At 38.7% G+C, this 27,927-nt stretch overlaps 1 protein-coding gene across 2 annotated transcripts in view; it reads left to right on the top strand.

The window, feature by feature from the left end:
- Positions 1 to 27,927, top strand: part of LOC140727105 (copine-3-like) — a 57,497-nt gene that overhangs the window by 14,971 nt on the left and 14,599 nt on the right. For both annotated transcript variants that reach the window (XM_073044384.1, XM_073044376.1), the window contains exons 2-11: positions 7,923 to 8,059; positions 9,316 to 9,495; positions 10,373 to 10,447; positions 12,872 to 12,943; positions 13,065 to 13,148; positions 15,097 to 15,186; positions 16,263 to 16,361; positions 21,923 to 22,009; positions 23,125 to 23,184; positions 25,139 to 25,272. In XM_073044384.1, coding sequence (XP_072900485.1) covers positions 7,931 to 8,059; positions 9,316 to 9,495; positions 10,373 to 10,447; positions 12,872 to 12,943; positions 13,065 to 13,148; positions 15,097 to 15,186; positions 16,263 to 16,361; positions 21,923 to 22,009; positions 23,125 to 23,184; positions 25,139 to 25,272 — 1,010 coding nt within the window. In that variant the 5' untranslated portion in view covers positions 7,923 to 7,930. The remainder of the gene's footprint in view (positions 1 to 7,922; positions 8,060 to 9,315; positions 9,496 to 10,372; positions 10,448 to 12,871; positions 12,944 to 13,064; positions 13,149 to 15,096; positions 15,187 to 16,262; positions 16,362 to 21,922; positions 22,010 to 23,124; positions 23,185 to 25,138; positions 25,273 to 27,927) is intronic.

The raw sequence follows: 27,927 nt of genomic DNA on the forward strand, positions 1-27,927 counted from the left end.
TATATATTTCTATTGGTTCACATAGAATGAATAACCAGGTTGGTTGATATTCACAGATGAGGGTAGTGTGAGGTGTCGCATTTTGGAAAGTCAAGTCAGGCCAGAGCTAGACATGTATAGTAGGTAGTCAGAATATTTCCTGATGGTCAAAAATTAGGTCATAGGCTTAATTTGGAAAAGGAGGAGATTAAAAAGGGAGTTGACGGGGAAATGATGGAATCAATTACAGTTACTATGGTTACAGTTACTATGGTTAAGAAGCATTTAGACAGAAACTTATAAAAGTGTGCAAAGCTAATATGGGAATTGGGGTCAGTATAAGTTGGCAAAAAGTTTGCTATGGATTTATAACCATATAACAATTACAGCCCGGAAACAGGCCATCTCGGCCCTTCTAGTCTGTGCTGAATGCTTACTCTCACCTAGTCCCACCAACCTGCACTCAGCCCATAAACCCTCCATTCCTTTCCTGTCCATATACCTATCCAATTTTTTTTAAATGACAATATCGAACCTAGTGGGCTAAAGAGCTTTTCTCTAATGTACAACTTGTTATAACTGCGGAAGAGTGATTGGAGATGAAGTCTTAGTTTTGAAGATGGTATTTGAGCTGCCATTGTGCCCTCGGTCATCCTTTTTTCACCCTGCATTGCTTGGAGCTTTATATTTCTGTAATTTCAATCAAGTACGTAATCATTTTGATTATTGCATCTTTCCTGGATTTGTTTAGCAGTAACACTACATCAGTAGCTCAATATAATACAGATAAAACTGAAATTTAGTTAACGCTCCATCAATGTTCACCAATGCCCTGTGTCTAGTCTAAAAGACTTGTATACAGGTTGAAACTCTCTAATCCAACTTTCTGTGGTCTGGTATGTTTTGGATCTGTAGTACAAATTGATGGGAATTAACTAATTCTAAGAGTTGTACTAAGAATATTAAGTTGAATTTCAAGTTTATTGTCATTTAACCATACACATGTATATTGTCAAATAAGACCACATGCCTCTGGACTAAGGTGCACAACACAACACACACAACTCTCACATATAACACATAAAGTAATATTACCACAAATAAATTGACAAATAATAAAGTTTAAAAAGTAAACTGTATAACACCACTGACATTTCATACATGATGGCACTTGGGTGGTGGGAGGGATTTCAATAGTCTTGAAGCCAGGTGGATGTTGGATGGGAGGGATCACTGACAATACCAAGGGCCCTGCATATGTAGTGCTCCTGATAAATATCTATAATGGGTGAAGAGGACCCCAATTGTCCTCTCAGTAGTCCTCATAATCCTTTGTAAGGACCTGCGGTCAGGTGCCTTGCAATTTCCATATCAGAAGGTGATGCATAGGTCAGGACAGTCCCAATTGGGCTCCTGTAAAAATTGGTTAAGATGGAGCTGGGGGAAGCTCACTCACCTCAGAGATAGATAAATCCTCAGGGTTTGATGGGTTATACCCAAGGTTATTGTGAGGGCCAAAAGATGGATTAGTTATGGCCTTGACAATTTTCATGCCCTTTCTAGTCATTAGTGAGATTTTGGAGGTGCTGAGTAGCTAATGTTGTTACATTATTCAAGAAGGGCAATAAGAATAATCCTGGAAACTACTGTATATACCAGTGAGTCTCATGTCAGTGATAGGGACATTACTGGAGAGAATTCTTAGGGATAGGATTTATGAGCATTTGGAAAACCATGACCTAATTAGGGCATCACATGACTCTTTGCATGGCAAGCCATGTTTTTCTAATTTGATTGAGCTTTTTGATGAGGAACCGAAGGTGATTGATGAAGGCTGGAGGTCTGTGACTGTTGTTCTGTAGGGATCTCTACTGGAGCTTCTGCTGTCTGCGATACATATTTTAGTACAAAGATACAGATGATGCTAAGATTGGTGATGTAGAACATTGCAAAGGAGACAGCACGGTATAGATCAGTTGCAGATGTGGGTAAAGAAATAGCAGATGGAGTTAACCTAGCCAAATGTGAAGTGTTGCACTTTGGGAGATCAAATATAAAGAGACAGTACACTGTTCATGGCAAGACCAATGATAATACTGATATGCAGAGGGATCTTGGGGTCCAAGTCCAAAGCTCCCTGAAAATGGATGCACAGGTTGATGGGGTGGTGAAGAAGGCATAGAACATAGAAATCTACAACACATTACAGGCCCTTCAGCCCACAATATTGTGCCGACCATGTAACCTACTCCAGAAACTGCCTGGAATTTCCCTAGAGCATAGCCCTTTCTTTTTCTAAGCTTCATGTACCTATCTAAGAGGCTCTTAAAAGACCCTATTGTATCCACTTCCACCACCGCCACCGGCAGTGCATTTCACGCACCCACCACTCTCTGTGTGGAAAAACTTAACCCTGACATCTCCTCGGTACCTAGTTTTAAGGTTTCAAGCACCTTAAAACTATGCCCCCTCGTGTTAGCCATTGAGACCTATGCCCCCTCGTGTTAGCCATTGAGAACGATGCCCCCTCGTGTTAGCCATTGAGAACGATGCCCCCTCGTGTTAGCCATTGAGACCTATGCCCCCTCGTGTTAGCCATTGAGAACGATGCCCCCTCGTGTTAGCCATTGAGAACGATGCCCCCTCGTGTTAGCCATTGAGAACGATGCCCCCTCGTGTTAGCCATTGAGAACTATGCCCCCTCGTGTTAGCCATTGAGAACGATGCCCCCTCGTGTTAGCCATTGAGAACTATGCCCCCTCGTGTTAGCCATTGAGAACGATGCCCCCTCGTGTTAGCCATTGAGAACGATGCCCCCTCGTGTTAGCCATTGAGAACGATGCCCCCTCGTGTTAGCCATTGAGAACGATGCCCCCTCGTGTTAGCAATTGAGAACTATGCCCCCTCGTGTTAGCCATTGAGAACTATGCCCCCTCGTGTTAGCCATTGAGAACGATGCCCCCTCGTGTTAGCCATTGAGAACTATGCCCCCTCGTGTTAGCCATTGAGAACTATGCCCCCTCGTGTTAGCCATTGAGAACGATGCCCCCTCGTGTTAGCCATTGAGAACTATGCCCCCTCGTGTTAGCCATTGAGAACTATGCCCCCTCGTGACAGCCATTCAGAACTATGCCCCCTCGTGTCAGCCATTGAGAACTATGCCTCCTCGTGTCAGCCATTGAGAACTATGCCCCCTCGTGTCAGCCATTGAGAACTATGCCCCCTCGTGTCAGCCATTGAGAACTATGCCCCCTCGTGTTAGCCATTGAGAACTATGCCCCCTCGTGTTAGCCATTGAGAACTATGCCCCCTCGTGTTAGCCATTGAGAACTATGCCCCCTCGTGTCAGCCGTTCAGAACTATGCCCCCTCGTGTTAGCCATGCTTGTCTTTACAAGTTGAGGAAAAAAACTGAAAAGCTTGGAGGTCTGGCTGCACCTAGTTAGCTTGCATCTGGAGTATTGTATTGAGTCTGGTTTCCCCATTATAGGAAGGACGTGGAGGTTTTGGAAAGGGTATGGAAGAGGTTTACAAGGATGCTACCTGGATTAACATGTTATAAGGAGAGGTTAGACAAACTTGGTTTGTTTTCACTGGAGCAGTGGAATCTGAGAAATCTGTTAGAAGATCATGAGAGGCATAGATAGAGTAGATAGCCAGTATCATTTTCCTAGTGTTGCAACATTAATACCAGAAGTCATGGATTTAATTTCAGAGAGGTTAAATTCAAAGGACATGTGTGTGGCAAGATTTTGATGTGAACGCTGGCTGTCTGGAATGCACTGCCCGGGATGGTGGTGGAGGCAAATGTGATGGAAGCATTCAAGAGGCTCTTAGATGGGCCAATGAATGACGGGATCTGGACATTGTGTAGGCAGAAGTGGCATTTAATGAGATCATCACAACAATGTAGGCTGAAGAGCCTGTTCCTGTGCTCTACTGTTCTGTGTACTGTGTTCTAATTTCTAGGTAATGAACCTATGCAACTTCTGTGATATCTGCCACCAACATTTCAGACTTGGATAAACGTTGGGTTACATCAGCTTTTGGAACTGTTGTGTAACCTGGAGAGGGTCTATACATTGATCAGAACAAGATGATTATTTTCTTTGGACCAGCTCTGGTCATGTCCTGGGGTGATGGACTACAGACTTTCAACCTGTAGTACAGGCGCTCACATATTCTCCAAAGCAAACTGAATCATGCAGGAGGAACAACTGTTATGGATGATCACCTTCCAAGTTTCTTTCCAAAGCAAAATTACTTTCATTCAAAGCTATACTTCTATTATTCCACTGTTATGGATTCAGAATCTTTGAATTATCAGGGAGTATCATGATCCTAAGAACTGCAAGGATTTTGCAGAAAGTCCAATGAGAATGAGTTGATTTAAAAAAAATATTGTACAGTAACAGTTGAGATTTTATAAATCTGTTTCTAATTTGTTTCAGCAGCAGATAAGCTAAACTTAAAGGATTTTATTCTACAAATCAATGGACTCGTTTGTTGATGACTCTGACACATGTCCGGTGATACACTTTTCTCCGCACCGTTTGATGTACAAATGACTGAAAACAAACACTGCAGCAATGGTCTCCCCACCTCCTTACCTACTCCCGAAAAGCATGACTGTACAACAGTCATATTTAATTGTTGGTTATCGGCCAGAATTTGCTAATAGAAAGAATTATAATGGAAGTTTTTAAGAAACATTTTAGATTCATGAGGCACTTCATATGCTTCTAATTATTTTTATTACTTTCTGAGACTTTTTTTGAGAGCATGATTGTATGAGTGCTGGATTTGGGATTGAGAATGACTTCCATTTCTGCAAGTTCTAAAGTTATTGATGGGTCCATTGTGGAGGCAGTTATGATGGAGGCATTTAAGAGCCTCTCAGATTGACATATGAATATGCAGAGAACGGAGGGATGTGGACTATGTGCAGGCAAACGATATTAAGTAGACATCATCACCTGGCATGACGTTGTGGACTGAAAGGCCTATTCCTATTCTGTTCTATATCCCCAGCACTGAGGCTGTAATTTCACTGCCAAGTTTGGTCACATTATTCATATTCCAGTCACCAGACACCAAAAATGGACACTCTACTCTGAGTTCTATCACACCGAAAATGATTATAAATGGACAGAGAAATGAGGAACTATTTTCTAAAAAGCGTAGCAGTCCAAATGATACTGGAGTGTTCCTGTCCCACAACTGCAGGTGGATAGTTTCTTAGTTAATATGCTTCTGCTTCAAAGCTCCTTGTCTCCACCATCCTTCAGAGACTGATGGGTAAACTGCTCTCGCTGGGATTCATCATCCCTCCCTGTAACTGGATCTTAGACTTCTTAATGGAAAGACCCCTGTCAGTCCAAGTTGGCAGCATCATCTCAGGCACCATTATGCTGAGCACTGGTGGTCCCCCAGGGTTGTATGCTCAGCCTGCTGTTGTTCACGCTGCTGACTCGTGACTGCTCTGCCGGATCCAGCTCAAACTGCATCATCAAGTTCCCTGATGATATTACAGTGGTTGGCCTCATCAGCAACAACGATGAGTTGGCATACAGAGAGGAGGTTGAGAAACTTGGCAAATGGCGTGAGAAGAACAACCTGAGTCTCAGTATGAACAAGACAAAAGAAATGATTGTGGACTTTAGGAAGGCACGGGTCAACACGTTCTATCGCACATCATTGGCTCTGTCGTGGAGGGAGTGAAGAGCACAAAGTTCCTTGCTGTGCACATGACAGGCTATGTAACCTGGACCCAGTAGCTTCTACGCTTTCTGAGGAGACTGAGGCATGTGAGGCTCCCTGCCCCCATTCTACAACTTTCAACTGGAGGACCATTGAAAATGTCCTGTCTGGCTGGATCAATGTGTGGTTATGGTAGCTGTAAGGCATTGGACTGCATGATCATACAGAGGACAGTAATAAGTGCTAGGAGGATCATTGGGGTTTCCTTCCCCCATTTGTGACATTTACTTGAAATGTTGCAGATGAAGGAGCCAAACATTGTTGAGGATCCCTGCCATCTGTCCTGCTGTCTCTTTGACCCACTACCATCAAGAAGGAGGTACAGAAGCATCAGGCCTAGGACTATCAGATTGACTAACAGCTTCTTCCCTCAGATTGTGAGACTAATGAATCCCCTATCACCATGGAGATCTTGTCACTAGGACAGCGAGCTATTTACTGTACTGTTTACCTGTGCTGTGCTTTTCTACATGCATTTAAAATTATATTTTATAAACTAACTTGTAGTGTAATATTTTGGTTTATGTGCTGTGTGTGATGTACTTTGTGTGGGTGAACTGTGGTCCAGAAGAGCAGTGTTTTGTTTGGTTGTATATATGTACAGTCAGATGACGATGAACTTGAATGGTGTTGTTGGACAGGGACACTTGGGAGTCAGTGGTCTTTGTTAAATGAGTTTGCTGTGTGCAGTTGATGTCTCAGGAGGTGTGATGTCACTGGTAGAGGGACTTGATATTCAAACTTTTTTTTAAACCTCATGGTCAAAAGTTGTGCAGGAGCACAAAAGGTGAATGTGAATTTTATCAGCTATATCATCAGACGTAGGAAGTGGTTTATCAGCCGGAGTTCCACAGCACCATCGTACATAATCGGGCTGAATATTTCAGGCTCTCAGAATTAGGACCATTTTCAAGAAAGAAGATATCCAACAGGGGAGACCTTTTCTCTCTATGACAGGGAAAGCAATTGTCAGGGTCGTCTACATTCACCACCTCATAGATACTGAAGAGCTGCTTTTTGAAGCAAAGTATGAATTTGATCGTCTGAAAGGCATACTGGACATGATATGTACCATGGCAGTTCCAAGAGGACTGAGAGGAACAGCTCCAATTAATTCAGGATTCATTTATTTGACATTACTAAAGTCTTGTACTCTCAATCAGCAGTTTTGCAGAGCACTGTTCTCATATTTGGCTGTTGGTGAAAATTCATCTTTTTGTGTTTGCTGCATGATGGTCTGCAAGCACTCGCAACCTTCTACAAAATTACTATGGACAGCATTCTGACTGGCTGCATCACTGTCTGGTGTGGGGGGAGGGCTACTGCACCAGATCAAAGTAAGTTGCAGAAACTTGTAAGGTTAGTCAGCTCCATCATGGGTGCCTTGGGAAGGCAGCATCTATCATTAAGGACTTCCACCACCCAGGACGTGCGCTCTTCTCATGGTTACCATCAGGAAAGAGGTACAGAAGCTTGAAGGCACACACTCAGTGATTCAGGAACAGTTCTTCTCCTCTGCCATCTGATTTCTAAATGGGCATAGAACCTATGAACGCTACCTCAGTACATTTAAAAAAAAATTTTGTACTATTTATTTTAATGTAACTATTTAATAGATGTATATTTACCATCATTAAATTTTTCTCTCCATATTTATCATCTATGTCATTGTACTGTTGCTGTAAAGTTAAAACAATTCACAACATCTGCCGGTAATATGAAACTTGATTCTGATCCTGACCTAAACAATTGGTTCAAAAGACAGCCTGTTTTAATGAAGATACAAGTGAAACATGGTTGTCGTTGTTCTGACACTTTTATCAACTTTCATTATCAAGTTGCACCTCCCCTTCAATGAGCTCCCAGCTGGAGTGGAATTGATTTTTGGGACAAACGGGTGTTTAATTCCCAGTTCATAATCAACTCATTCAGTGAAACAGAGAGAATGTTCAATCTGAAAGAGAAAGGATTCTGATTATTTCTGATGGAAATTAACATTACTGTTACAAAATGTGCTCCATATTTTAATTGTGTGCTTAAAAAGAGTACTGAAGTTCTCAAAGACTTAGTAATGGCAAATTTCGTTCCCAAGCATGTATATTATGCAGCTATATATTTTAATAAATTTTAAATAAAGCTTCAAATATGTATTTATAATATACAAGTTATTATAATGTGTTGCAGGTTTGCAGATGGCAGATTGTGTGAGTAAGGTGGAGCTAAGCATTTCCTGTGAAAATCTACTTGATAAAGATGTTTTCTCTAAGTCTGATCCACTCTGTGCACTCCTGTTAAATACTGGTGGAAATCAGTGGGTTGAGGTAAGGAGTATCTTCGTAAGTTTTTTACAATGGATGCATATTCCAAAGAAAACTATTAGCATTTACCTTTATATAGATTGCTAACTATGTAAAAGTGATAATAGGCTTTTTTTTTTTAGCCTGCTGTTAATAGGCTAAAAATAGAGTATATTTTACAATGGAGTACATTGATGGAAGGCAAGTTTGTGTTTGTAGCTGCATTTGAAAATTGATTATTTAATTTGCGTTAGAAATGAAAATGTATTAAAATGCACATTGGACACTACTTTATTGTCACCAAATAATTGATACTAGAGCGTACAATCATCACAGCGATAGTTGATTCTGCGCTTCGCGCTCCCTGAAGTACAAATCAAATTAAATATAATAAAAATTTAAATTATAAATCATAATTAGAAAATAGAAAAAGGAAAGTAAGGTAGTGCAAGTCAGGTCCAGATATTTGAAAGGTACAGCCCAGATCCAGGTCAGGATCTGTTCAGCAGTCTTATCACAGTTGGAAAGAAGCTGTTCCCAAATCTGGCTATACGAATCTTCATGCTCCTGAACCTTCTCTAATTCACTAATGCTACATCATGAATTTCAGTAGTTTTACTTCCCACTTTTCACCAGTATTTATACAAAAGCTATGCTCTTGGGTGTTTACTGATTCAAGATTTCAGACTGTTTAATGTCATCTCCAGTACACAAGTATAAGGGGAATGAAGTAAATGTTACTCTGGATCCGATGCAGCACAAAAGATAAAGAACACAATAATAATACTAACAACATGTAAGAAATATAAATACGTAAGATAGCTTATATGCATAGATTGACTGTGTCCATAAGGTGACTGACGGGAAATAATAAAGTAGTGGTGGAGTTAGTGGGTGGAAGTGTTGATCAGTCTTATAGCTTGGTAACTGTTATTGATTCTGGTGGTCCCGCAATGGGCAATTTTGACTACTCATTGTAGAGTCTTCCTATCTGCTGCAGTCCTTTTTTTGTATCAAGCAGTGATGCAGTTTGTTAGAACGCTCTCTCAGCACACCTGCAGAATGACGTGAGTACGGATGTGCAGCTGTCGTTGCCAAAAGATCATGCTAATATCTTGCCCTTGAATTAATTTGATTTGTGATTGTTGCTTAGGTCTTTTACTGAAGTTGCAACTTGTGTGAAACTTGCTTATTTTTTCCCTCTCTTCCCTGCTGGATTTCAGACCGCGTATTCTGATGTGTAAGTAATTGAATGGTTCATTGATCTTTGTCTTTCCTAGATTGGTCGTACAGAAATGGTTAAGAATTGCCTCGATCCAAAATTTTCTAAGAAATTTCTGATTGATTATTATTTTGAACAAGTCCAGAAGTTGAAATTTGGAGTCTATGATATTGATAATGAAACTTTTGATCTGGGTGATGATGACTTCCTGGGAGAATTTGAATGCACCTTGGGTCAGGTAAATGCAATTATTTTATCTATTCTTTATACTACTCAATAGCCTAGTGAATTAGGTTCAGCTGAGTCTTGGATCTGAAGTTTAAGCTCAGTTTCTCATTTCTCAGAAGCTACCTGAGCCGCTCAGTGTTTCCAGCATTTTATTTTAATTTCAGGTTTGCAGCATTTGAAGCATTTTAAAATAATGTATTAAAGTAAGCAATTGAATTTGTATTTAGGACCAATCAATGAAGGACTTTTATTATATAAGTATTAATGCAAGAATTTTTATCAATACACTTTAAGACTTCCATAATGAAGTTTTAAGATATGCTATTTTGTAATTATAAATCCCTTCTCTGCTGAAAGAGGGTGGTATATCTTAGAAGTGGTATTCATGTGGCTATAACATTTTATTACTATTCTGGTCTTTTAATGATTTCAAGTTAGAACCTCAAAGAAACTGGTAAGAAAATGGGTCAGTAGCATGACATTGGATGGCTGGTGCACTGGTGCAGAATATGTGAAGATTTTGGAGGAACCCTAATGGATTACGTGGTAGTCAGAATCCTTGTACTTCTAGAAATACTGATTTGCTTATGTTATCTTCAAAGTCAATTTCTATATCAAGAAACTCATTTTCAGTTGGTGACGTTAAATATTCAACATTGGTGCATTGTACGACTCTGCCTGTGATACTGCAACTGAATTTCAAAGACAATGTGTTGAAGTTAATCTATACGAACATTTTGAGCTCCTGCCTTGGCGACGTTTCATATAAATACATCTGCTTGAGGAAAATCCACTTTTCAGGAAAATTGGATAACCTTTTAATTTAGTTTATTTGCTTGGATCTTATACTTTTGACAATGTTAATACAAACTTGACTTCCTTCACAGATTGTCTCCAGCAAGAAATTGACCAGACCTCTAATGCTGCAGAATGGGAAAGCGGCAGGAAAAGGAACAATCACGGTACAGACTCAAATCTTGCTAGAGATTGGTGATCAACTCCAAAATTAATGATGCTCTGTTTTACTGCTGGTATTCTTTTTTTTTTTTTTAAACTTTTTTTATTGTTTTCAAATAGTTACAAAATAAAAGTGTATGAGAAAAAAAAAATGTTACCCAGCCCCCCTCCCCTTAACCCCTCCCCCCTAACATCCCTAAAAAAAAAGAAAGAGAAAAAAAAAGGAATGCCTGGATATTGGAAGATCCCCACACGCTCCACGGAGTTCGTAATAACTTTAGTGTATGCATTTATTTCTTTCCCCAAGTAACCAATTATTTCATCACTGCTGGTATTCTTCATTCAAACCGGCCTTAATGCTGGTTCCTTGGAAAAATTCAGGGTCAGGTTGGTTATCACGTTATTTCAGGACATTTGGGTCCCTTTGCCAATTGGTAAAAGGTTAGTTGTGTAAGAAATTATTTTTTATTAGTAATGTTAATTGTGCATTAAAGGCAATCACCTAGCAAATAAAGAAGAAAATTTAAGTGAGAAGGGCCAAAACCGTTAAAAGTGTTGCATTAACAATATTTTAAGGAAGTTGTTTAGCTATGAAGTAGAGTGGAATGCTCTTTATAAGGACCAGAGTCATTGATTATATTACCATCAGGGTTCAGCAGTGATCTCTATACTTAGCATTTGTTTTTACTTTACAAAAGCCATTGGCGTCCTCAACACAAGGCTCTATAGAGCATCCTGAATTTTGGCTGCTCAAAGAAATTCACCCCCATCTTACATCAAGCTGTAATCTTAACTAATACATTTACAGCAGACACAATCTCCACACAGACTGTTGTCAAACTCAATATTACCCAATCTATTTCATTGAAATGTTGGCAGATAAAATGAGTTTTATGACTGAAGTTATAATATGCAAACAAGGCTTGTGTGGGTGGGTGCTTTTGCAAGCTGAGCTCTCAAGTGATTGTATACTTGCTCACAGAAGCTTTTGAGAGAAAATGGGTTATGTGCTTAAGGCGTTAAAATGTGAAATGCTTTCCATATCTTGAGAGCCATCTCACAATTAAGGCAGGCATCAGTAATGAAATTCACCATCATCTATTCCAAGGCCATAATAAAAGATTCGAGGATACATAAAGATTCAAGGATGTTCTCAGTGCCTCTGTTTTTTAATTAATAATAAAATCCTCAAATGCTTCAATGGAATCCCTAGTCCATGACTGTTAACAATAGGGGAGGAGTACTTGGAGTGTTGTTGAGAACCTTGAATCTATTCATTGGAAGTGGCCATTGAATCAGCCAGAGGAGTGCACTGCTGCCTGCCACCTGCCCATCTGCTTCACCTGTAAGTATCTCCTACTCCCTCTGTGCAATGCTTGTTGAATTTACTTTAGCTTCATCAACCAACTCTGCTCCCTATCCCTGGGGGAATAATTCTCTACCTCTAAGACCATAAGATATAGCAGTAGAAGTAGGCCATTTGGCCCTTGAGTCTGCACTGCCATTCAATTATGGGCTGATCCAATTCTTCCAGTCATCTCTATTCCCCTGCCTTCTCCCCATACCCTTAGATGCCCTGGATAATCAAGAACTTATCTATCGCTGCCTTAATTGCACCCAGTGACTTGGCCTCCACAGCCACTTGTGGCAATAAATTCCACAGATTTACCACCCTGTGACTAAAGTAATTTCTCCACATCACATCATGTTCTAAATGGACGTCTTTCAAACCTGAAGTCATGCCCTCTTGTTCTAGACTCACCTATCATGGGAAATAACTTTGGTAACTCTAATCTGTTCAGGCCTTTTAACATTCAGAATATTTCTATGAGATCCCCTCTCATTCTCCTGAACTCCGGGGAATACAGCTCAAGAGCTGCCAGACATTCCTCATACGGTAATCCTTTCATTCCTGGAATCATTCTCGTGAATCTTTTCTGAATCATCTCCAACATCAGTATATCCTTTCTAAAATAAGGAGCCCAAAACTGCACACAATACACCAAGTGTGGTCTCACATGTAAAACCTCTTCTGTTGTTTCACGCCAGGACTGGTTCTTGGTGTCTTCTGTAGCAAGGATAAAGTAATTTGTGAAGCAATTTACAGTAATGTGGATGCAACAGTGTATTTATGTTAGAAGGGAATTATGCAGCCAAACACTTGCATGCTCTTCTATTGGTTGAATTCCTGACCTCTACTTTGTGAGGAAGAGCTGAGAGGAGAGTAGTTGGAAGGCCATGCCGGAATTTGTCTCCCATTTAATCAAATGATGAGTTGTACAGTGAGTTGTCTGGGAATAGATTTTCGGAATTAACTCAAAGTGCATTCATCCTGGAGCCAAAAGATTTATGAATGGATTAATCTAAAGTAGGTAGATTGAAAGCTAATGTACCTTTCTAGTAAATTTCATTGGCTTTGCTTACTATAGATTTTTGCAGAAGAAGTAAAAGATAACCGCGTGGTTAACTTTGAAGTTCAAGCTCGTAAACTAGATAAAAAGGTAATGCACAACTTTTTATAAAAACACATTGCTAATAAGTTCTTCTGGAAGATATAATTTACAGTGTGAAGTTTTATATTCAGAAATAATATGCAGTGCTTGGTTTTATTTGGGATTCCAGGACTTTTGGGGAAAATCAGATCCTTACCTCGAATTCTGTAAACAGACATCTGATGGAAAATGGCAAATGGTGCATAGGACAGAGGTGAGATGTATTTTCTGAAGGACTTTGCAACAGAAGACATTCCATATCAATATACAGTATATGATCACTCTTCATGGAATGTTCTCATTATATACGAATGATTATAGTTTATTGTGTTTAATCAAATCTTTTTTACTGATCTTATTACCATTCAAGGTTAAGGTTCATATCAACGTACAGTTGCTTCTGTTTGAAATAAATCAGGCTAGTACCGTTTCAGTGAAAGATAAACACAATATTAGTAGGTATCGTAGTCTACTTTTGCAATATATTTTTAAAATGATGTTTTGGTGTTTTTCATTCTCTTTAGAAGAGCTTGGATTACTAAGCCACGAAAAATGAATTGGTTGGTGATATCTACTTCATGATAGCTTACTACTGTAAGATGGCCTATTTTCCACTCTCTCTGAATCTCTTGTGCCCTCCACGTCAGTGACAGGGCAGAGACTGACCAACTCTTTCCCCATCAATCCAGACCATTTACAAATAGCTGAATATCCTCGGAAGGTTTTCTAACCCAAGGGCTGTATTCAGATTATGGAAGGAGAACGAATGAAGATTCTAAAGCAGTGTAAAATATCTACTTTCCCAAAGCAGTCTTCATGTGTTTAATTGCACTGGAAAATGATAAATTCCTAATTTAGTCTTCCCTGGAAAATGCAATTCTTCCACATAAAATTCTCCTTTTCACATTAATGATATTCCTGTGTAAGCAAAATGGATATGCTTAAGAAACATGCAGTAACATTTAAGCTTTTAAGTTCTTATTCTAACCTTTAGAAATGAGATTTTTTTCCTTTGCATTATCAGCATTAACTAATTTGAATACTTGTGGTGGTATAATCCACAGAAATATTGGCACCAACCATTGCATCTCCATTTAGAGATGTCTTCTGATAGAGCTTCATAGAAGTATTATCAGACTAAGGTAGATATTATGCTAAGGATTATGACAAGAGGAGTATTTGGTTGATTTTTAAAGCTTAAAATGTTTAAAAATCTTCAAAAGGTAAATGTTATTGAAGGCTTTGAACTAGGAGAAATAGGATACAAGCAAATCAAATCTAATATGGTTTAGAGGAATGGTGTGTGAAGAAATAATATCCCTGAGCTAGAGGATACAATTCTTCTAAAGAATGTTAAGGTGGAACTGGTTGCATAGATAGGATGGGACAGTCATGTGGGATTTAGGTGGATGAACATTTTAATTTGGGATAGCAAGGGCTATAACTGAAGATAGATGTGTGTTTGAAAGAGATAAGGACAGTAAAGCTTTGGAAAATGCCATTTATGAAGAAAAGCAGATTGGTCAACAAAGCATCATAGGGAATTTTTGGCTACCTAGAAAATAGAGAGTTTATGAATGGGAAGATGTTATTATTTGAAGCGGCCATTTGTAAAATGGGACTTCAGATTAAAGTAATACTATGACATTTATTGAGTTGTTCCAGTGAAGCATAATTACTGTTTTCTCTGTCTACTGAGCAAACAGTAGGAAGATATGCACAATGGCATAATCTCAAAGTTTTAAAACAACATCTCTCTCGATGTTTGGACAATCAAATATTAATTTTGTTACACAGAAAAGATACTGAGGTTGGGTGGGACTACAACTAGTGGTCATGGGTGTTAAGGGTGAAAGGTGAAAAGTTTAAGGGGAACATGAGGAGAAACCTCTTCACTCAGAGGGTCATGAGAATGTAGAATGAGCTGCCAGTGCAAGTGATGCATGTGAGCTCGATTTCAGTTTGGATAGGTACATGGATGGTATGGGTATCGAGGGCTATGGTCCCAGAACACATCAATGGGAGTAGGCATTTTAAATGGCTCGGTAAGTACTAGATGGGCCAAAGGACTTGTTTCTGTGCTGTACTTTTGTATGACTATGCAAACCATCAATTTTTTTTGTGGTATTTATATGATTATTTATTCTTTTTGTCATTTTCAGGTTATAAAACGAAATTTAAATCCCGCTTGGAAACCATATAAAATTCCCTTGCAGTCACTTTGTAACAGTGACTTAATGAAGCCAATCAAGGTATTTTTCACTTGTATCTACCAATGCAAGCATACTTTTAAAAATTATACTGATTACTCAACAGCATAAAATAGGTACTTTGTATCTTACTTTTAAAAATTTATTTTTAATGATCCATGCTTTGCTGATTGACCTTGAACTGAGTGGCATGCTAGATGATTTTAGGTGGCACTGCAGAGTCAACCCAATTAGGCCAGATTTTAAAAAATGGTATATTTCATTGATTGAAACCTTGGAATAGAATTAGTAACCAATACTTGACTGTACTGAGCAAATACATGCAAATGTAGGTTTAACGATTTGAGTTTTTCTACTTTCTTTCATAGGCTCTTTGTTTATCTTCCTGTTAAGAATTGACTTAATAGTCCAACAAATACAAACTTTATTTTTGCTATTTAAAAGTAAACAATCAAAGCACATAAATATCTGTGGGAAATCAACATTAAATCTTGTGTACTGAAACCTTTTAGCAATGTTCTTATCTAATGCTGCTTTTATTAATCATGGGTGTACGAGTTATATTCTCGTGTGTGTACACAGACATATAAAATTTATTTATTTATTTATTAAATTTTATTTTCCTCAGTGTAGTGGTTTAAAAAATTAGCCATAGGAACATGATGTCTGTGGTGGTATCTGAGCATTCTTTTCAGTTCCTAATTTGGTTTAGCCAGTGCACGCATTACACAATATTTCTTGCCCAACTTAAAATTTTGACTAAATTCAGTAGGTACTGTGCTTTTAAAGTGTCATTAAAGCAAAATTCTGTGGATGCTAGGCATCTGAAATAAAAGCTGAAAGCACGTAAGTATCAACAAATCAGCTCGCTTTAGGTGAAAAGAGGTGCAGTTAAATTTTCCAAGTCTGTGACCTATCATTAGGAAGTTTCTGATGGTTTCACATCAAAGACACGCTATTTCTCTCTGGAAATGCTGCCGAACTTGCTACTTGTTTCCAATTTTTATTTCTATAACCAGAATCCAAGATGATAGGGAGCAAGGAGCTATATAAACAAAAGGTCCATGTTAAATTGCCACTTACACACTTCAGCCTATTCATCAATGATTTCTTTTCAGGTAACTTGCTACGATTATGACAATGATGGGTCACATGATCTAATAGGTACATTTGAGACCAACATGGAGACACTGCAGTTTGCATCACACAGTTCACCAGTAAGTTTTTAATCTTCTATTCTTGTTTATTAACCCAGAATGATTCAGATATTTTGGTCTGTTTTTACCTAAAATGAAGGGCCAAATGTCTATTATGTTTTGTTTTAGAATACAGTACTTTTTTCTTTTCCTCTTAAATTATCTCAGGGTAATTTGCACTTTGTTTCTTCGGTTGCTTTATGATTTCAGTTTTGGGTGGAGATTGATTCTCATTTGCCATATGGTAAATTAGGGTGGAAAAACCAATTGGAGAGGGGAATTCAGACAGTGCTTTCAGAAAATAATCAGAGGATTAGACATGTTGCTTCACGATGGTAAATGGGCGAATGTCATAGGAATGATGATAGCAGGTAGGGATACAAGTATGGAGACACTTCAATACAGATCTTGTGATAATAACTGGGCTTTGTTCCATGTGTTAATATCGGTGGGGTGGAGCTGTGTGGAATAATGTGAGTCAGCTTCTCAATTCCTGAATTTATAAAAGCACTAGTTTTCTGTTCAGTTTATCTACTTTAGTGTGTGTTTCTGTGTGGGGAGAAAATCTGATCTAAAGTAAATTTTCAAATAACTTTCTGGAATGGCTAATTGTTTTCCAGTTGATGGTAGAGGTATGCCGATTATGTTGATGATGAGTAAGTGATATAGGAGTTTGGGCCTAATGAAGTCAGGTGTGGATGGTGGATGTAAGAAGAAGAAAGGGTAGTTATTTGTTTTCTAAGAACACACTCTAAGGTATGGATTAAGAATGGGAAAGCTTATCATGGAATTTCAAAAATTGAAGGTATGAAATATGCCGTAGTGCAGCCTTAATTTAGACAACATTGAAAGAAACGTTCCCCAAGTTGAAACTTGAATAGAGCTATTATTCATTTTCAATATTTATATATTGGAGTGGATGATTCTTGGAAGTAACCCATGCTCCAGTAAACTCAGTAATCCTCACGATCGTTAGGACAGCCTGAGGTGAGAGAATGAAATGAATGACAATAAACAGTTGGTAATGTGAGGTTTAAATGTCTAAACAGCAGGGGGAGGAACTTTTATTAAAACAGAATTTAAGGTTTGCATTTCAAATAATAATATTTGAGACATAGCAAATGAATATGCAAAGAGGCTGCAAGTTTATTTACAAGACAATATACTATTTACAGTAAAAGCTTGGTTACTGGCCTCTTGACTGACCAGCATGTTCCAGTAATCGGCAGTCAGAGGGCGTGCCCAGGCTAACATCAGGGCAGCACTGGGCTGATAGCAGATTAACTGACATATTTGATTAAATTACATCTGACATGCGTGCCATTTTTTTGGGTAACTGAGCTGTTTGTGCTCTGGGATTTTAACATTTGTTGCAGTGAGAATTAAGCTTGCATTGCTTGACAAACCAACCGGGTATGTAATGTTGTCTGATAGGGTCTCAATATAAACACACACGATGAATAGTGGCACCTAAGGGAATATTGAAGAATGGCAGGATTTGTTTTACAGTCCAAGATGGCAGCACAGGTAGAAAACAAAGGAAGTGTATAGGATACTTGCTGTCTTTAGCCAGGGCAGAAAACACAAGAGTGGGGAGAAATTGGTATTGATTCATAAATTCACTTTGAACAGAGCTGGAGAATTGTGTGCCATTTGAATTGCCACAATATCCAAAGGAAATGATTACATTGGAGAGGGTGCAGAAGCAATTCACATGGACATAGCTTGGAATGAGCAATTCAGTTATGAGGAGAGACAAGATGAGCCTGGTCTATTAAACACAAAGTACACTGCAGATGCTGTGGTCAAATCAACACGTACAAACAAGCTGGATGAACTCAGCAGGTCAGGCAGCATCCGCTGAAATGAGCAGTCAACGTTTCGGGTCGGATCTCCAGATTGCCACTCACTTCAACTCTGCTTCACATTCCCATTTGGATATGTCCATACACGGCCTTCTCTACCGCCATGATGAGGCCAAACTCCGGTTGGAGGAGCAACACTTCATATACCGTCTGGGCAGTCTCCAGCCCCTTGGTATGAACATCTAATTCTCCAACTTACGGTAATTCCCTCCCTCTCCCTTCCCCCATCCCACTTTCACTCTGCCTCCTCTTCTAGCTGCCTATCACCTCTCTCATGATTCTGCCTTCTTCTACTACCCATAGTGCTTTCCCCTTTCATTCCTTCTTTACCTCTCCGGCCTCTCCTCCCCCACCCCTTGATCTTTCCTCTGATTGGTTTTTCACCTGGCACATTCCACCCTCCCGCCACCTTCTTTATAGGGCCCCTGCCCCCCTCCTTTAGTCCTGACGAAGGGTCTCGGCCTGAAACGTTGACTGCTCCTTTCAACGGATGCTGCCTGACCTCCTGAGTTCATCCAGCTTGTTCATACGGGCTTGATCTATTGTTCTTGGAATCAAAGAAGATATTGAAAGTTGAGGCTGCAGGTAGGGTAGATAATAAGAAACATTTCACTGTTCTGGTCTTAGAGGGCATAAGTGTTAGGGTAAGGGGTAAGCAGTTTAGAGGGGATCTGACGAAGAACTTTTTTACCTAAAAGGTGGTTGGAATGCACTGACTGAAGGGGTGATGGGTGTGGGTATGTTCAGAACATTTCAGGAACTACATGAAGAGGAGAATTGTTGAGGCAAAGAAACTACAAACTAAGCACTAAAAGCCAGTGTTGTATGGCTTGATATCTTTTGGTTGCACGGGCAATGTTGGGTTGAGCCAACATTGAGCCTGTTTCTGTGACTGTCTGTACGAAGGTTTTTATAAACGTTCACATGTGCTGTCTGGAAAGGAATAGTAGCTATGATTCTGACTGCAAAGCAGTTTGGTGGCTTGTTTCACCACAGTCTCGGAGCATTCTAATTCTGTGAATACCTTCGATCCTGTAAATCCCACGTACAAGTCTTCCAAAGTGAGTTTACACCTTAAATCAGCACAACTTAGTCGTTTCTGTACAAACAGTGTTTAGTCTGCCTCGTACACAACTTGATCATTATTTGAAAGTATACCATATTTTTTTCTTGCCCGTGCAGTTCTTTTTCAGCTTCACTCTTATTAGCCAGAAAAGGAGTTTACTGGGTTTGCAGTAGACTCTTTAGTTTTGATCTGTTAATGTGCAAGTTGCACCTTGTGATGCCAGTGAAGTGGTGTTTCAACATGTTGTCATCCCTTTTTAACAATGTGTTGATGTAAATATGTTCTTTTGAATAAGTTTGAGTCGTCTAGGTCTGTTCTCCCTCCTAAAATTGCCTGTTTCATAGTTTGCTGCTATCCTGGGTTTTGTACTTGCCTTTCATTGTGCTGCATCATGTTGCCAATGAAACCTCAGCCGAATACATTTGTCAGTGCTTTCCATCAACCACCGACTCCTTACCAGTCGGTGTTAATACTAATCTGCATATTGGTGCAGTGATTATGATCAATAACACTACTCAAAAGTTGATCAAATAACTGCTTTTGTTCAAGAAATTGTACTTTCTCAGTTCCCTTTTGTTTGAATGAACTGCCAAAGTAAAAAGCCTTCCTTTTCTCCTGCTGTTTTAAGTTGTCAGTATATTAGCTTGTCTTAGTTTTCTCTCTGAAAGCTGTCAAAATGAGATCTTTTGACAACTCAAATGCTCAGTTGTTCTTAATTGACAAGGCTGGCGAGTCATTACCATCGAACAGTAGCATCTGACTGAATTCACACCCTCGTGTTGCAGACTCCATTTTGGAGGCTTGGATTTTGCTATGACAGCTAACTGCAGCTATATGTGTTGCTTGTAGTGAATGAAATTCTCTAGATTCCCTAAAAGCACTTGTGATAATACAGCATTCAACACACACCTTTGAACTTTAGACTTTGCATGTTCAACAGGCTTGACTGAATTCATTAATCTGATTTATCTTTACAAGAAATTCTCCAAAAAGGCATCATGATGCCAATACTGGAACCTCCTATAATGAAACTATGTACCTGCTGATTTTCTTTCCTTACTTTTGGCTATTGATTCCAGATTATATCTTTCAGGTATTTTTAATGGCTTTGCATCAAATTTCTGCATAACATGTTTAAACAAGATAACCCTGACCTTATGTGGTGCGTGACAGTTTGTCATGAAGTCCCTGGGTTCTGTTACAGAGAACTTTCAATAAGCTGATTTGTTTATTTGCTATTTTATTTGGCAAAGTATCATGGAATAGGCCCTTCCGGTCCTTCGAGCATCCTCCCCCCAGGAATTTCATAACCCCAATCTAATTACAGTACAATTTACAATGAGAAATTAACCTACCCAGTACGTCTTTAGACTGCAGGAGGAAACCAGAGCACTGGGGACAACCCACACATTCCACGGATACTCCTGACAGTATGGTGTTTTTGCTTTATGTGTGTCTGCAAAGAATATAACAATTAAACATTCTAATGTAAGAATTGACAGTTGGATCCAACACTTGTCACAAAAAGTTATTTTGAAATGAATAACTAGGGTTTTAGAAGGTTTGGGATCCTTAAGGTTGCTGGGGTAATGAGGATAACTCCTACTACCTATTAAATGATCCCAAGGGCATGTGCTTCAAATAGCCTCTGTCACAAAGACCAGTTCCTGGACTTCACATGTGGTTTAGCTACTAAGCCTGGCAGGATCTTTTCTACTGACAGAAGAAAGGGCAAAGGTGAGTTATTGGCGCCTTAAAACCAGTTGCTTCAGGCGGATGTGGCTTGTCAGCCGTGGTTGATGGTTCATCTAGAAGGAAAACTTTGATCTCAAATCTCCACTGCTTTGTGGCCATACCCACTTTTGTAGAAGGCTTTGGGAGCAAAGCCTGAGGGGAAAAAATCTGGAGTTGGAGCCCCCAAGGCAGTCCTCCATTGAGATCGATGCTGACTGGCAACCCCTGCACTACTGCTGGTACCAATCAATCAGTCTCTGCCGTTCTTTTGGATTCATCAGATGCGTGGAGAGGGGGAGCTTGCTACATGTGCAACAACTTGCTCTCCATATTGCACCGACGAGGCCTGCTCATCTAGGCAGCTAGGACGCAATATCCGTGGTCAACTCTGACTGGCAGAGGTCTTCACCTCATTTCAGGAATGTTGCAATTAGCTGTACACAGTTGTTCCATTAGAAGGAAAGCATTTAATCAAATCAATCTAGTCTTGGTCTAGTTGAATGTTTGCAGTTTATTTAATCAAAATATAAACTTTCCTGATAAGTTTTTCAATATTTTGTTATTTCCCCATATTTGTTGAGATGGTTATTCAATATCCAAAATCATTATGAAAAATGCATTCTGTAACATGCCAAAGCTTCACCACACAGCACAACTGTGAATAAACTTCTCCCTGATCTGCTTTAGGCTGGGACAATTTTCATGTGAGCTGGTACTGCTCTTCCAGAAAAGGTTTTAAGCATTCCTGGCTAACGTGGTGTAATTCCAAATAATCTGCAAGGAAAAAGCTGTAGGATTACTTGACGCTAATCAAATTCCTTTCCTTTTTTTTGTCGAATATGTTTCTGTGTTTTTGAAAACTATGAATCAGCCTAGTAAAAGTGTTGAATACATTTCTCATTGAGTTTTCTTTCCAGGTCGAATTTGAGTGTATTAATCCAAAGAAGAAACAGAAAAAGAGAAATTACAAGAATTCAGGAATAGTGAGCTTTAAATTGTGCCAGGTAGGTCTTGCCCTTTCTTAGAACACAGACATTACTATAAATTTGTTCAACAGTTTGTCGTGCCTCTAATATGGTGAGTGTGCCCATCTTCAATGGTATTTCCCACCTCTTCCATTCAATCAATCTAATCATGTGCCAAGCTATAACTTAATTGTGTATAGATTTAGTGGAATTTAATATTTTTTATTTTGAGCACAATAAAAATATTTCTGTCTGCAAGCATTCATTCAAAAGAGGAATTGCAGTTGTAACTTCATTATTGGTTGTAGTTTATATTGAATGATTAATTTAAATTATGCAGATTTTGAAACCTCGGTTAAGGGGTATTCAACCTACACAAGTATATTTCTGCATAAGTTCTATTTAACTTTATAAATAGAAGGAACAGTTCACATTTGAGAAATACTATTCTTTTGCCTGCAGTAAATTAAATTGGTCGATTATATCATGGCTTATCATAATGGCCATTAGAGTCCCTTGTTTAATGACCTCGATTCTGTTTGTGTTGTATTTTGTTCAATGGAACAAATTCTATGATTTACCATAGTTACAGATAAAAAGAAAAGTCAACTGGGCTATGAGATCTCTTGAGGATGTGCAAGGCTCTATCACAGTGCACAGTGGTTCAGCCAGTAAACCTGCCTAGCAATGCCAAAGATCCATATTTAATCCTTATGTTGGGTTCTGTCTGTGTTGAATTTGCAGGTTTTCCCTATGGCAATGTGGATTTTCTCACACATCCAAAGGTGTGTGGGTTAATTGATATTATAAATTGCAGATGAGTGGTAGAAATAGAGGGGTGGGGGTATTTGATGAGACAGCAGGAATAATAAAGACATTAATGTAGTAAATGGGTGGTTGATGGAAGAGAGCCGTTTCAGGGCTGTATCCCTCTGTTCTGTAGTTCCTGGTACATCTACAATATCCAATTTGTCAAAAGAGATGCTTAATCCATTACAATTCAAAAATCTATGATGCAGCCAATTACGTTGAAACAACTAAATGCTTTGAACAATAATAATGAGATAAGAAACTGGTGCCTTGCGTTATAAATCAATGAATTAAAGGAATTATGACAAATACTAAATTTAAAACTTTAAGCATTAACTTTACAGATTGTGAAAGAATATTCTTTCTTGGATTACATCATGGGTGGCTGTCAGATGAACTTCATTGTGAGTAAATTATTTAAGTGTGTAAATCTGATCAAAATTTTTGAACTTTATAGATATTAAAAGCTACAAACCCATAAGATTTAAAATTCCCATTTTGCGTTTAACTACCTTCCTCTTTTTTTTAAGATGCTCCTCAAAGCCTACCATTTTAATCAAACTTTAATTTCCCACCACAAGCGAGAAAAACTGCTGACGATGGAAATCCAAGCAACACACACAAAATGCTGGAGGAACTCAGCAGGCCAGGCAACATTTAGGAGAAGAGTACAGTCGACTTTTCTGGCCTGCTGAAGGGTTTTGGCTCAAAACATCGACTGTACTGTTCCTAGATACTGCCCAGCCTTCTGAGTTCCTCCAGCATTTTGTGCATGTCGTTTTAATTTCCCACTCCCATTTTATCTTCATATGATCAGTGACATTTTGTTTATGATGTTTATTTTGTGAAGATTCTCAAGATGCTATATACATGTTGCTGTTTTTGCTGAGTTACCCTTGCTATGTCAAGCTTTAAAAATGAACAGATTTCAACATTGTTTTATACACTTGCAGCTTTACTTGCAAGATGTAATTTTGAATATACAGTTGATTCCGGTTAATAGGGACACATTGCGACCAGTACATTTTGGCCCAATAAGCAGCTGCCCCAATTAGCTAAAGTTTCATGGTAATAGGTAAAAGGCATAAAAAAGATAAAACTACCAGTAGCAAATTATGCCTTTAAATGAAATAGAACAAATTAGAACACTACAAATACTACAGTATTATAAAACTGTACCAGTTCCTAATAGTTATCAATGGAAGAATTCATCGCTGCTGCGTTCTTTCGATGAACAATATCAGTGCAGTCATCATAGAAAGTAGTCATAATAGACTACTTCCATTGCCTTCCTGCATGAAGTCAAAATTTAAAAAAAACAAAATTATCAAAAATTACTGCTTTTTGAATCTGTGTCTGTCGGTCCAAATGGATAACATAACACAAGCACACACTACTGACACTATTTGAAAAGCTGTTCGCTCCACAATGTCTAACAGCCATTTCTGGCATCTCCAAGCCTGAATGACTGAAACCCCAATAAGCAAAGCAGTTCTGTGTTGTCTTTCTGCTTATTTCTCACCAAATATTTGTGACAAAAATCACTGCTTTTTGAATGCAAACACATGCCACTGACGCTACTTAAAAACTGTTCGCTCTGAACACGCAGTAGAGTCTAAAACGGCCAGACAAGTGTAGGCGATTAACGCTAGTTAGAAAACATTCACTTTAAGCAGAGTGTAGAGTCTAACAGCCGCACAAGTACACGATGCTAGTTAGAAACCGTTCGGCAGAATCTTCTGTCCCAACTAAGTGACAGTGTCCCAAATAAACAAAGTGAATGCCAAATTTATTTTCTTCATTAGTATTTCTTAAGAATTGTCCCAAGCAAACGGCTGCCCTGATTTAACTGATAACTGGATTCTGTTAGTTGGGCTATCTAAAATTCCATTTACTCTGTGGAATAATAAATGCTTATACAGTCCTCTTTGAAAAGGACAGTACACACTGTCATGGGTTTCTACGATGTCTGAAGTTTGAAACTATGATTAGATGAGAACTTACAGGCATGGAGCAGATGTAGATGAGCATTTTTTTGTAAACTCTTGTGTATGATACCTGGGGCACCCAGAGACGCACCTCAAAGCTCGATTGACTGGTTCATCGAAACACTTATTCTAGAATTTGGAAGTGAAGAGAAATTAATAGATGAAAATCATTATTGTTTGATATAAAACACCTTTTAAGTGTTTCTGTTAATAGGAAAACTTGACTTTTAGTGGAGAACTTAAAACCAAATTTGGTATTTATTTAAAAGAGTACTATAAGGATAGTGAAGATTTAAGATTTCTATTTTTACATTCATGTAGTTTTATGCTGTTTTGTCATTTATAGTGTATGCTTTCTTCTTAATTGCAGGTTGGCATTGATTTCACAGGCTCAAATGGAGACCCTCGTAAACCTGACTCTCTGCATTACATTAGTCCTAATGGCTTTAATGAATACCTTATGGCAATCTGGTCTGTTGGGATGATCATTCAAGACTATGATACGTAATGCATTCCTCTTTGTTTATCCTTAAAGTCAGGCTTGGTTGTATTATGTGAAACCTTTCTTGGTTTGTTTGGATTATACACATGTCTGTGCTTAGAATGGGGATAAGTGACCTGATTCGAAGCCTTTTCTTACCCCAATAGAGTCACAGCATTAGAAAGTGCAAGATCAGACTGAGGCAGTTGGCTCTCCCTCTGGAAAGTAATTTCATTTCTGCACAGTCATTCACAGCTGAATTGGAGTGCAGTTCTGTGCTTTGTTGGCACACTGAATTGGAAATGAAATGAAAGTGATGTTTAGTTAGTTTTGTTTTCATTTTATTTGTTGTTATACATTTAAAATGCAGTGAAACACACTATCATTGATGTTTGATTTCGGCTTATACAATCAATATAAAATTATATAATTCAAGTAGGCACTCTTCAAATGAAAACTCCTGCACAAGTGCAAGAAAATGCAGAGATTTCAGTTCTGACCAGAAATTAGTCCTTTGATTATATTTAGTTGTGACTAGATGTGGAATTAAGCCCTGGGTCAGGTTAGCCTTAAGGATATTGAATGGAGAAACCTGTTTGAGGGGCTGATTTGTGTACCTCTGCTCTTGTGTTACTGTATTATCTCCCTTCCTAATCTCCAGATATTTAATCATTTTTTGGACAGAAATTTCTTGGATTTGGACTGATAACTAAAACTGAAATTGTTTAAGTTATTACATCTGATATATTTTCTCTTAAACCTACAATGCAGCTTCCAATATGTTCTAATCTTATCCAGTATATTTGAAATATGTTACCACTCAACTAGCTGTTGAGGTACTTACAGGGCAATATCTCCACTATAAACTTATGAGAATTATGGTGATTGAGAAGTTGCTGTAAACAAAAATCAATCATATTCTCCACTTCTGTCACCAATTAAGCTCCAGTTTAAATATTACATTTTGTGCTGCATATTTTATGAAATTCTGACTTTCCTCAAAGAAATTTTCATAAATTATTTTTATTGCATAATTTGAAGCCTCAAGTGATATGTGAATACAGAGTCTATACCTTTTAGCTAAAGTCCCTTTTAAATATCATCTTCATTTGGACTACAACGAATATCTAATCAATTATTCAATGTAGTCCAAATTAAGATGATTCTTTATATGTAGCATGATGAATGATTAAGTACCTGCATAAAAAAAATTGACAAATATTATGTCTTTTAGTTTTGAGGCATGAAGCTGCAGATTTTAATTAACTTTGTTTCATCTGTTAAATTTTGCTTTTGGGCTGGAGCAGGAAGGTTGTGGAGAAGGATTTAAGATTCTATTACCACTTAAAATTGTCTCAGTTGAATATTGTCCCTGGCAGTGTATTATTTTCCTCCTTAAGGTTGTTACGTACCCTGTAACTGGGTTTACGGACCAGCAGAAATAGAAGAATCCGTTGAAGTCTGGTGGTACCAAAAACTAAAGGTGTTTATTAGTAAAATAAGCAAAACAATACCAATAATACAAATAAAACGGGTTAGCAATAATAAACATAGAAATGTAGGAATAATAATCAATAATACTAAACAAACTCTATCAATGTCTAGGCGTAAACGAATTGTCATAAGAGAATATAGAGTTCAGTTAATTCATGTGTGCTGAGGTAGTTGCGGTTGTTGTATTGTAATTTGTTGGAGAGAGAGAGAGAGCGAGGAAGAGATTGAACAGCCGCAGCCAGCAAACCTTCTGTTGTATTCTGATTCCGTCGTACCATTGTGGTCACTTGGGTATGACCCTCCGTTCTCGGCCAGACCGTTCTTCTGTGGTGGACTCGTCACTCTGGCATGAGTGGACACACACACAAGTCCCCACCGGTCCTGCCGTCACACTGTGAGCTTTGGTGACTGATCTCCTGATTCGGTCCTCGAAGCCCCCACCTTCCTGTGGGTGCACAACACTCAGTCAGTGTCCACTGGTGTGTCTGAGGGGTGTCTCCCCACACCTGTCTTTTATTCCCTCTGACGGGGGTAGCAGCCATCCATCAACTCAAAATGACCATGTCCATCAAATCAGGCCACTCCTGCTGTCTCCTTAGGAATGTTAACAAGCAAAGTAACGTCCTTGCAGTGAAAGGTAAACAATCCAGGAAGCCATAATACATAAATCAACTGTCTCTCTCTCTCTCTTATCTGTAGCAGCTGTCCCTGCCTCTGTGCTTTATCTCTCTCTCTCTCAGTAGCAGCATATCAATAGCAATAGTTCATAGTTCTCAAGGGGGGGGGGGGAATGGTTAACTCTTCACCCCATTTCCATCAGGTCTGTTCAGCACTCATAACAAGGTATTGTCTTAGAACTTGCAATTTAGCTGCTTAGTAGATCCTTCCATGTTTGATAATTTCCTTTCACAAAGTTGAAATTATTTTCTCCTGCGTGCATAGTAAAATCAGTGCAGTTGTTGAATCAGGAGTTGGATAGGCTGCCCTCTTGTGGTGTATCTGCTGTGAACTTGAGATTTCTGAAGGCAGTCAGATTTTGCTGGCTCCTCTGCCTCCCTTTTGTGTGGTTGGTTGCTCTTGTTATCAACCTTTAATTTTTGATCACAGACTAATAATTGTCATTAGTAGAATACTGCACAGTTTTTCTTTTTAAAACACAATTTCTCATAGAACCTGAGACTAGG

The sequence above is a fragment of the Hemitrygon akajei genome, chromosome 1 (assembly GCF_048418815.1).
Source record: "Hemitrygon akajei chromosome 1, sHemAka1.3, whole genome shotgun sequence".
Lineage (NCBI taxonomy): Eukaryota > Metazoa > Chordata > Chondrichthyes > Myliobatiformes > Dasyatidae > Hemitrygon > Hemitrygon akajei.